The sequence below is a fragment of the Molothrus aeneus genome, chromosome 3 (genome assembly GCF_037042795.1).
Source record: "Molothrus aeneus isolate 106 chromosome 3, BPBGC_Maene_1.0, whole genome shotgun sequence".
In the NCBI taxonomy this organism is placed as follows: Eukaryota; Metazoa; Chordata; class Aves; order Passeriformes; family Icteridae; genus Molothrus; species Molothrus aeneus.
Window position 1 is genome coordinate 26,567,629 of NC_089648.1, and position 12,011 is coordinate 26,579,639.

General features: G+C 41.0%; 1 protein-coding gene across 1 annotated transcript in view; it reads right to left on the reverse strand.

The window, feature by feature from the left end:
- Nucleotides 1-3,063: 3,063 nt before the first annotated feature.
- Nucleotides 3,064-12,011, reverse strand: part of PLB1 (phospholipase B1) — a 79,167-nt gene continuing 70,219 nt past the window's right edge. Inside the window, exons 54-59 of the mRNA XM_066547871.1 lie at nt 11,541-11,635; nt 10,299-10,380; nt 8,895-8,999; nt 7,710-7,805; nt 4,183-4,257; nt 3,064-3,695 (exon numbers count right to left, since the gene is read on the reverse strand). Coding sequence (XP_066403968.1) covers nt 3,474-3,695; nt 4,183-4,257; nt 7,710-7,805; nt 8,895-8,999; nt 10,299-10,380; nt 11,541-11,635 — 675 coding nt within the window. The 3' untranslated portion in view covers nt 3,064-3,473. The remainder of the gene's footprint in view (nt 3,696-4,182; nt 4,258-7,709; nt 7,806-8,894; nt 9,000-10,298; nt 10,381-11,540; nt 11,636-12,011) is intronic.

Consider the following 12,011-nt stretch of genomic DNA (forward strand, 5'->3'; position numbering starts at 1 on the left):
AGGTGCTTTTCAGTGGTGGGCAAGACCACCATTGGCCAAAGCAAAATCCTTGGCTAAAATGGCATCCAATTGATCCATTTTTCCATACAGATTTAAAGTTTCTTCTAAGTCTCTCCTTTTGTGCTTCAGTAGGCAATCTGTCTATTCAGCATCCGCTGAGGCATATAAGGCCATTTGAAACCAAGGGCATGTCCTTACAGAAAAAAAGGAGGAATGGACAACTGACAGATAAGATTACTTCCTGATTTAACATGACACTGAATGCAAAGTATCCAGACCTAAATTGGTTGTCATTCATTCCAGATCTATGTTACTTTAATAAGCATGGAGGGAACGTTCAGCAGTAACATCTTCACAGAAATGATTTTGCTTGTGGAACAGCTGCAAACTGCATGGTTCCTGATTTTTTTTTTTTATGCCAGTGCATTTCACCACATACTTGAGTCTACAGAAGAAAGATGCCAGAAGATACTTCCATAGACTAAATAAAAACCTGCCAGTTCCTGTTCCAGCTCCTACTGTATTCGTGCATTAAAGATACACCAAAGCTACAGAAAGTAGGGGAAGTGTCCTGTTGCATTAGCAGAACAAAGCTAATATAATTTAAGTTTGATGGTTTCCTGGTTTCCAAAAGCACCATTAAAGGCAGCATTCCTTGCAAGGCTAAATGCTGCAGGGAACTGCAGTCCACCATTCAAAAGCAGAATCACCCAGGCTCCTGCACAAGAATTATTTCCACTCTAGAATCCTTCAGGATAGTGAATGAGCTAAGAGCCATCTTTCCTCTCACTTCCCAATGGGCTACCCTTCTTATAATTTAAGTTTTAGAAGCTCAGAACAAAATTTAGCTTTCTAAGAGAGAAAAGGGGATGTTTAGTTCTAGCAGGGGGCAAAGCATGAAACCCAAGAAGCACTTGTACCCATCTCAAGGCAGGACAAGCCTGATGTGAGAGACTGCAGCATTTTGTAACTCTAACTCATGCTCCAGGACTCCCATGCATGCACACATTATCTGGAAAGGTAAGTCAGTACTGAACTACTGTTCTTGAGTTTCCTTTGAAATACCTAATGCTGATGAAAGGTTCTGTAGAGAACTATTATCTTTTCACCTCCCAAGCCAAGAGTTGTATGAGTGGCTATCAAAGTTCCCAGTAGGGAAGACAACTCACAAGAACAGCATTTAGGGATGAGAGGAGATAGTAGCCTTTGGATATTTGCTCAGCTTCCTCACACATGAGGCTTAAGTTTTCCCAATGTGTCTGAGGCGTAGATGCTATGGAATACACTGAAGTCTTGTCTATTTGTTGGAGGTTGTGTTTGCTTCCATTTCCCAAGCTAAATAGATACCAGGTAGGTACTTAATGAGCCAATGCGTTAAGACAGGGACAGGAAGAGCAGCCTTGTGCTGCACTGGAACAAGATGCAACTGTCCTGGTTCACATTCTAAATTTATCCCCATTTTGTGATGCATGTAGAGCTCACAGACACTTTTATTTATGCAGGTAAATAAAAGTCCTGCTATTAACAGCCCTACCTTTGAGAGCAGATCAAAGAGGTGAGTGCAACTACATCCCCTGAAACCTGACTATGTAAGTTGTACTCTGCCCACCTCTTTTTATCTTAGCAAGGACACTGACAGAAGTGAAATGGAAGAAGTCTGAACACCTTCTGCATGCAAAATAATAAATTCAGGGAACCCAGAACACTTTCTTCTGGGAAACATTATAATTTTCTACTCGTTTGCATTTCTGGAGTGGAAACATAGTACACATTACAAAAAATTGCACCAGTGCAAACCTCACTTTGGCTTCAATAAAATTAATAAGGTTATGTATTTAACATAGGAAATAAGAAAGATATTGGGAAACAAGATCATGCGGATCTTGTGAAGAACCTTTTGTACTCATAGATCATATGAATTGGCCTGCAGGTTTAAAACAAGGAAAGTCTAATTTCCAAAAAGGATGGTTTCTGAACTCCTGATTAGAATTTAAAGAACAAAACAAAACAAAAGGTGAAAAACAATTTTGCAAGCTCTGCTGTGGATAATAACCAGGGAGTCTCCAGCCTGGGAGACCTGAACACAAAGGCCCTATGAGAAGGGTTAAGCTAGCTTGCAGGTACCACATTTTTGTTTAGACCCCTTACTAGATACTAGTGAAGAAATTAATCACAAAAAGACTCATTCTGAAACCAGCTCTCATACAGGGGAGGACAGGAGGATACAGGACTGTCCTGGGCTATTTAGCCCTGGAGGAGAAGTGACAGATACATCCCAGCCCCACACCCAGTCCCAGATGGAAGGAGCCTGGGGTCCAAGGCAGTGCAGAGTTATTCTATCTGTGCGCCCAGCACTGCACCAGGGATAGCATGTGGATCCAAGTTGTTCAGAAACCAGTTTAAAGATGTTTCCATGGCATTGTACTTGCCCATGTAGAATCACTGCAGCACCTTCAACACAATGGTCTTGCTGGAATATAACATGAGAAATTGCAGCTGCTGTTCATCTCACTAACACCTTCCTACTGGGAAATACCAGGTTGCAATCACTGACTTGTCTCTAACATTTTAAATGGAGGTTTAGAAGAGAAAAGGACAGATGCACAATTAAGAAGCCAAGATGCATGAACAGGTGTTCTTGCTTTGTGCAATTGAGTAATATTCATGAAACAGAGAATTGGACCCCAGAATGAAAAAGCTTTTAACATTTTGTCCTGGTTTCAGCTGGGATAGAGTTAATATTTTTCATAATAGCTGGTTCAGTGCTGTGTTTAGGATTTTGTATGAAAATAATATTGATAACAAATCAATATTTTAGTTGTTGCTAAGTAGTGCTTACTCTAAACCAAGGACTTTCCAGTTTCCTGTGCTCTGTCAGCACCAGAAGCTGGGAGTGAGCATGGCCAGGATAGCTGACCTGAGCTGGCCAAAGGGATATTCCATGCCATAGAAAATCATGCTGACTATATAGAGTGGGAGAAGAAGTCCAGGAGGGGTTGATTGCTGTTCAAGGACAGGCTGGGCATCAGTCAGAAGGCAATGAGCAATTGTAGCATGCAGCACTAGTTTTTCTTGAGTTTTATTCCTTTCTCTTTTTTTGTTACTTCCCATTTCATTTCAATTATTATTATTACATTTTACTTTTCAGCTATTAAAACTGTTCTTATCTCAATCCATGGGGTTTACCTTCTTCCAGTTCTCCTCTCGTCCCAGTGGGGGAGGACTGAGTGAGCAGGTGTGTGGTACTTAGTTGCATGCTGGCATGAAACCACAGCATTACTTTGAACTTCATCCTCCACCTGACTGGTCCGCAGAAGATAATTCTAAAATATATTACTGATCAATGTTATTTGGCACAAAAATCCCTGGGCAACCAAGAAGCTTCATTCATATCCAACAGGTTCTTTTTCTGCTACTCTCTGTGTCACAGCAGAGAGCAGCCTCTTCAGAGAAAGATGTTTGTTCCACTTGTGTTACAGAGGGGTTGTTTTAATGTTGTTTTCTGTGTGAGCCTTACGTTGGTGCTTCTTGGTTCTTCTTCGTGACACAACCCAGCCAAGTAAAGAACCCACCAGGACCCCAGCTACTGCAGTCACAATGACAGCCCAGTAGGGGACCGAAGATCCTGTGCTCTCCAAGTTGACATCTGAATTTCCAAATCCACTATTTCTTCGTGTGAAAAGAAAAGGTTTCTCCTACAAAGGGAGAGCAAAGGCTTTATTGACCACAGATCACTCAATGGGCAGTATTCCAACAATTTGACTCTGCCCCTTCTCAGAGAGAAATGGTAGATATTTAGACAATCAGCTGGTTTTGCCTTCTCTCTATCTTAGCCCAAACACTCTCCAGCTCTATTGTCTGAAAATTCCCAGAAGACAAAAAAGAAGCCACCTCGGCATCATGAGTGGTGGCATCACTTCCTAATTTGCTTGCTGCAAACAAGCAAATGGAAATACACAGACTCATTAGAACTAGCTTTAATGAAAGGCTTTCCATTGCAGTGAGAATAAAGCTTTTTGTCTTAAATCTTAAGTAGATTTCCCTGTCTGTAACAAAACAGGAAAATATATTTTAGCTATTTGAAACCGTCACAAAGATACTCTTTTAAAGAGCTCTAGCAGTGTGAAGAAAGGAGAAAAAATAGAGGTAATTAATGGAGAGAGCACCTTGACCTTTACTTACAGGGTTTGGACACCTGAGTTTTGATCTGTCATGGGTAAAGTTGTTGTAAGTCTGCTTTTCACCAACTGGCTCCAGCTGAAGAAGAGAAAAACAATGTTAAACTTAATGATGAATCTTTTTCTTCTCAGACTCTCTTGATTCAGACAGTTACAACTTCTTATCCAATTTTTGCTGCTCACAGGAACAAAGAAGTGTGGTAGAAGGAGCAGAGGAAAGTTTGCAAACATTTTAACAGTTGTGAACTGAAGACATTGAGAATCTGATGTACTGGCTGCAGAATAACTCCCGCAGAAGCAAGGAATAGGATAAGAGTTTCTTCCTTTTGCATTGCTCTGAATACAATGCATTTTAAATGTTCAGCTAAAGCAAAGTGGTTCGCTATTACACCCAGTTCTGCCATGTACTTGTCTCAAATGGCAATGGAAAGGAAAGGAAAAAACCTACATGACAGATGTTAGATATATTACTTAGCACATTACTTACAGAAAGGTGCCTAGGTGTCATGGTGATGGGAGTTACTTCAGAAATGACAGAGCTACAGAGAGAGGATGGGACACATCTAACCTTTTCAGTCTGCACTCAGACAAGAAATTCCCTGGGAATTTCAGCTGAGGGTGGGTTCACAATCTTGCAAGAAGCAAGTTACACAGAGCTTTTTATATTATCAGTTGGCAGCTAAGTTGCAATAGTTGACCATAGGCTCACCCTGAGCCCATTTCCAACCCAACATAAAATGTGTCCAGGCTAATAGCAGGCAGTTGTGCTTGGCTTGCAGTGCACATACCACTGGTTGCCATAGTAAAGCTAACAAGTAGAGGCTTGCTCAGTCATGTTAACTGAAGTGTTTACAACTGTTGTATGGACATGCCTGAAGTAATGACTACAAGATTGGTCCATAGAGAACTGCAAAGTTGTCATCCAGCACTTCTGGGAATACATCACAGAGGAAGGCTGTTGCTTCTGCTATTGTCCATACAGGCATTTACTGTCCTCAAGGGATTAAAGTGTCAGCTGCATGCTGAAGAGAAACAATAGAGCAACAAGACCCACACAACACGGAAAAAAAAAAAATTATCCAGAAGATTTTCATATGGAAACACTGAGAATACTTTCTCTCTCTTGTTCATTTTTAATAAAAAAAATTAAAAAACAAAAAGAAGCCAGCAAAGACTGAAAAATAAAAAGATATGAACCACTGAAAATATAACGAGGGAAGAGAAGATTAGAAGCAAAACAGGATGCCAAGTTTTGCTGATTGTTGTAGGGTCCCGATGGACTCTTTTGTGACTCCTAATCACTTGGCCCACCCACCAGCTAATGCAGTGAAGACTGAATTTGGTAGTTTTTTTGTACCTTAAAGGGAACAGCTCTATTATTTGTACAATGTGTGGCTCCTATCTTGCAGCATTCTGCCTGAGGTGTAACTGGTTATTTGTAGATAATTGTAATTCTTCCCATGCCAGGGCACTTGGTATGGATTCTGGCACAGAGCCCAGACAAAAGATGATAAAATGCAAAATTCTGTAACCACCCATGCTTACTTCATCTCTATGCAATCTGTTCTTCAGGAGCATTAGCTTCTGGGCTTAGAAGATTACAGTATCCTCAAGTCCATGAGCATACAGGACAAGTTCTGGAAGAAACCCACAGCTCCTCTAGAGCATGTAGCAAGCATGGAGGCAGAACATTCACTCTGTCTCTTCACCTCGGCCCAACACCTGACAAGGTGGGTTTGGGACCAGTGGAAACCCCATAAGACTACAGAGTCCTCTGACCTCAGAGAGCAGGAGCACATTTTGTTTTGCACAAAGCCAAAACAGCAAAGAACATTATGGCAAGGGAGAGACTGTAAGCCATCCCAGTCCCTGCATACCCACACAGTGGCCAGGCACAGTCTGGCCCTTTATGTGCACTGACAAGAATCCGTGTCATTTGGCCCTAAGCCTGCAGCCTGCCGAGCTTTTCAGGGAACAGGGAAACAATACAGCCTTACAGTAAGCTTGCACAGCCTTGCCGTACAAGGACTGCAAGGGAAAAGCAGGGATGTGTTACAAGAACTAGATTTAAATAGTAAACAGTAATGTCTGCAGTTGGCATAGACCAACAGATCTCTAAGGGAGGGAATAGTTGTGCTTTGCATCAGTAAGAACTTGATCCCTGCCACCCAGTAGAAAGCTTTGTGTCAATCCATATATGCGTAGGAAATGAGTGACAGTCTGGACAGAAAAAAAAACTCTGGTGGCATAGGAAAAAAGACTGATGGTGATTCAGGAATGAGTAATGGCCAATAGGAATACCACATGGCAACAGAAACCCAATTTAAGACTGCCATATGCCCAGGTACTGTCCCTTATTTTTTTCTTGAAACCCTCAGCCATGCTCAATTTGAATTTTTCTACATTTGCCTGGGGTTTCTGGCCCACCATTAGCCCTGTTTGAGCTATGAAGGAGAATGAAGCCTACCAGCCTGCTGTCATCTGGAGTCCCAGACAGGGAAACCTGATGGAAAACAGGCAGATTTGCTGTGCGTGCACAAATCAATTACTCCTAGCAAGTGCTTGCATAGTACATTCTATAATCCTGGACCTACAGCTCATATGCTATGCTGGGCAGCTGCACAGATTCCTGCCCTCCATTTTCCAGTCCTTATTTTCAAGCTCATTCTGGGGTATCCTCTAAGTTTCTTACCTTGCTCAAACTTTTACTTGGATGGAAAAGAAATTCCCCTCCATTTATGTTTGTTTCTTGTGCAAACCAGGATGTAGGATTTCTGCTACCACAATGTATTTGGTGTTTATAAGACAAGGGGTGGAAATGTTGCTGTGGCATAAAAATGCCTAGTATTCCTTCCAATGTGGGGAAATATTTCTGAAAGCAACTTTGACCTTGGAGTTACCAAGTTTGTCATGTACCCCTGACACCTTCTTCCAAGACTATTCTAAAGCTATTAATTTTCCCCAAAATGACAGATGGAATGTGATTACAAGCATCTTAAGTTTGATTTCAGCCCCCTATTAGTTTCAGAGACTCTACTAAAACTGCCTCAGATACAAGAGTGGGTGGTACAACATGTCCACACTATTAATGGCAGCAAAAATTCAGTCACATATAGGTTTTCCTAATAAATATAACAGAATTCAGTGAAGAAGGGCAAGATCATTGAACAGACATTTTCAGCAAACCTACAGAACTGAATGTTTAACTAGGATGACTTTTTGTTTTAATGCAAGTTATTTACCAAATCAGAAAGGAAATTTTTTGTTACATTAAGACTCTTTAGAATTCCCATTTTGAATGAGCAAAGACTTACACTCTTTCATGCAATATGATCACTTGGGATTACATTCCTAAGCAATGCAGAGTGAGAAGAACCTCAGAGTTGAGCAACCCCCTCTTGCTAGGATATCAATTTTATGTCTTGCTTACTCTTTTGTTTCAGACACCTTTCTCATGATCTTTTGTAGATACTGCTACCACAAACACATAGTTGTAACTAAGTTTGTTGGACCTAAGTTGTAACCCCTTACCATATTGTTCCAGAGAGCCATGGCCATCTCAGCATAGCCTCTTACACTGAAATGAGAGCAGTCTGCAGCAAAGAAACTCATATCTGGCTTGCTAGTCTGCAATAAAAGCAAAAATTAATTGCCAGCAAATTTCAGTCTTTGAGATCTGACATATTATATCCAATAGTGTATTGTACTTGATATACCCACTTCACACTTTTGGTACCTTCCTAAAGGCATTATGCTCATGTTTTCACACTAGAAATAAACTTAGGTGCTCCAAAGTATGGGCTGATTACTGCACCTTGAGACCTTCTGTGTAATGCCACCTGCTCAACTTCACACAAAAATTTTCATAACAAAACTAAACTTACCATTAAGCCAACAGTCACAGCTGTTACACGGACCCTGCCATTGACCCACATTCCATTTTTTACAGAACTGAAAGAAAAGTGCTTATTATTGCTTTTTAAACTTCTGTGACTCAGACTTAGAACATTTCAAGTGTTGAAATTTCTGCTGAATTTCAGGTAACAAAAAAAAAAAAGATGGTGGGAATATCCAGCTGTGGTAAATGTCTCTCTTAGGGGGAATTTGCCTCATCACTACCTGTATGGTGAGCATTGGTCGACCTTTTAGGCTGACAGGAAAAAAATGGGGATGGTATGAAAAAAGTATCGGTACTATGCAAAACTGGGTTGTTTTGATGAGGATCCATGCTGGATATTTGTATCCTTAACTACACGGCATACATAATGCTAAGGCTGGAGAAAAGAAGGAGAATCAGTGTTTGGTTTCAAAGGCTGCTTCCTGTTGCCATGCTTGGATGAGTCAGAGATTCAAGTGCTGGTCTCCATTTGAAGAAAACCTGAACACATTCCATAACCTAAATCGGGAAACTGTGGTGAATGCTAACCAACCTCCTCAACAAGGGAAGCAACATGCAGTTCAGAGGAAGTCAGAGGGTGCCTTGTTTATGGGTGCATTCTATGAATGTTTCCTAAACCCATTTTGATTCACAGGCAGCACTGTGAATCTTCTTGTGAGACTTCCCGTCTTCTCCTCCCTCGCTCTTAGCACGGATTCCACGCTGTGCCACTAGACTGTGCAGAGAGGAGAAAACACAGTCTTGTGGCACAGATCTTACTGGCTTAAGAGAAATGAAATACTGGCCCTTGCATAATGGGAAAGCAAAGCAGGACTCACACTATCCAGGGGCAGCAAGGTGTTCCGGAAGAACGGCTGGATGACAGCAGCAAAGTCCTGCCGCTGTTCGTACCGACCACTGTTGATCAGCTGCAAGGCTTCAGCCTGCGGGTGGTGTAATCAGTGGAAACACAGGAGTTACTTGCAAGGCTCATCCTACATTTGTCAGCTAGCAGCAACATGCAGATTAAACATCTTTCAGTGTAGGAAGCCATAAATCATTAGTGTAAATCCAGCTAAATGCAATAAAGTAGTCAAGAAAATGGCTAAGAAAATAATTTGGTTCATGAGATTTTCATGAGGAAAATGCACAGAAGCTGGATTAATTCAAACAAAAAAAAAAAGTTAAAAATATAAAGTTACTAATTAAAACAAAAAAAACAAAAAAAAAAGTTCAAACCTTACTCATAGAAACCAAAACTGCACAATTGCAATGAGATTAAAATTTGCAGAAAAGTATAAAAATATGGAACAAGGTCAACATTTTTAGAAGTGACAAATGAATTCAGAATGCCAACATGAGGCTGAAGTGCACTTGGTTTTTCAGGAAGGTGTGCTTGAATGAAAATACTACTTAAACACTGAAAAATTACCTGCCACTTTCAAAAATTATGGCCACAGACATTCATACAAATAAAAAAGCCCACCTCATTGTAACTTGCCATCTTATGGATATAAATGCTAATGCTCCTGGTCATATCTCAAAACATTCCTAATCCCTCTTCCTTAGTTAAGGAAAATGACCCCTCTAGTAGGCTTATACAAGCATTACCAAGGGTGAATTTTTTGAGCTTTGTCAGATTCATTGCCAGAGCCAGAATGGAGAACATTATGTTATCTGATACAGTGATTCCTGTATTCATAAGAAAATCGATGGAAAAAGCTTCTGCTCCAATAGCTATTTATAGCCTCTGTTAATTTTGAGTGAATCTTACGCCTGAGGCTATGAAAAGTTACTCTCAGATAGCAAGCTGGCCCATGGTTGGTTTAGTTAATTTCTTCTGCTAAGAGTAACCACAAAACAGCTGATGCAAGATCATTTGTCACTCTTGCAGTGACATGTTAATTCATGTGAGCTACTCATTGGACTCATAACAGACAAACACATATCAACAAAGCAGCCATCATTCCTAAATCTTTTTTGGCTGTTGAAACAGCAGCTGGAAAGAGAATTGGTCTCCATCTGCATCCAGCTCAGAACTGAGGTCACATCAGAAGGCAGTGTGGAAAGTCTTGCACTGCTACTAACTGGTTAGCTGGGTATGGTTTTGATTAGGCTGTAGCCAAGCTGTTTCCCAGTTATCCCTCTCTGTACTGCTGAGAGTATGCATGACAGGAAGGGCAGTGAGGGAAGCAATATGGAGACACAAGTGAAGATGACCATTTACAGAATCAATGCATTACCTGAAAATCTCTGTTGACTCTCTTAATTTCTTGTAATTCAGAAGAATTTTCCTCTGGGTTTAAGAAACATGGGCACACTTTCCTTCAATGAAAGAAATACTAGAATTAAAAGCCAGTCTAGAATAGTTTATTCACAGTTCTTCAGCACTGTGTCCGCTTCAAGAAGCTCAGGATAGCTGCTCAAAGCTCACATGCAGAAGGGAGAGCCACCTTGGTGGCTTAGAAATGGACAAATACTTCACAAAAGAAAAAATTCTACTGAATTACTTTTCAAAATGAACACCTACCACAGGCAGAAAGAGCTGCAGGATCTGCAATTCTTGAGTCAAATGCGAAAAAATTGTTTAGTGTGCCACACATCAGCAGGAAATCACACGTGTTAGAATAACAAGAAAACCCACTCTATGAATGGGCTTACAGCAGAGTTTCAGACATCTGGGAGTGTAAAGTTAGAAAAGATAAATTTTTCATGTCGTCTGAGTCCTTGCACCACTCTGTTTTATTATGGTACCTTCATAACAAGAGGTAATAACTTGTGCTTCACAGAAATTCATCTTCTAAGAATGTGCTTGGAATGAATATGAAGACATTGACCAAGACCAGCAATTCATTATTTTCCCTTCCAGTGTGTTCCTGTAGTTAATCACTTGTATTTTTAAAAATCTGCGCCTAACTTAATTGTAATTCATTTGGCATCACCTTGCAACTACTGGTCTTTGTTATACCTTTCCCTGCAAGACTAAAGAGCCTTTTCACGTCCATTCTGATGCCTTTAAAGACACTGCTGCTTTCTAAAACAAGTCTTTCAACCTTCTTTGAGTGAAGATTTTGGTCTCCTTCATTAGGTGCGAGGAGCAGTTCCTGGCTGTGCTCTGCTGCATGTAGCCCAGCCTGCACCAGAGGTAACACAGCGCTGGATACAAGGAGAGGAATCAGGGGTGTCAGCCTGTGTTGCTGACCAGCAGATGGCTGGGTAAAAAAAGCCTTCAAAGTTCAGCAATCATATGTTTACTTGTGCTGTGTCATGCTGCCTTACAGCTGAGAAGTGAGAATTCTGCTATCTACAAGTGCAGGCTTTTTAGCTGAAGTATTGCAAGAAGTAATAGAAAGCTGATGGGTGCATCAGGTAAAGGAGGCAATGCACATAGCTTGGAAAGCTCAGTGTGGATATCCTGCTGTAGAAATTGAGACTAAGCCAAAAAAATATCACTTTATAGGCAAAGAGCTGTTTTGCTCACTTACTTTGCTGCCAAGGCACACTCTGAAGAGCTTGCTGCGATTTGACGCAGTCCAGAGAACTCCAGCATCTCCACCACGTTGATAAAGACTCTTGGGAGCTGTGAGGATTATAATAACCAGACATGCAGACACGTTACAAATAACAGAACATGATACCACTACAAAGAGCAAGGAGTGCCATCCGTAGGTCAGGGAGTCAGTGCAAACTGCACTGCCTGCAGCCAATGGCATGTGCAAGGATGATGGATAAAAGGAGGGGGAGGGAGGGAGATAGACAGTGGATGTCAGCCAAAAGAATTCCAGCAGCTAGTACAAACTAGCTGAAATGCTGCTTCGCTCCCTGGGACATTTCCATTTGCTCTAGGGTAAATGAAACTGTTCATGGCTGGTTTAGCCATGAAAACTGGCTGTAGGGTCATGGTATGTTTGGTCCACAGCATAAATATTGTCAAACAGACGGTTTTTATGAAACTG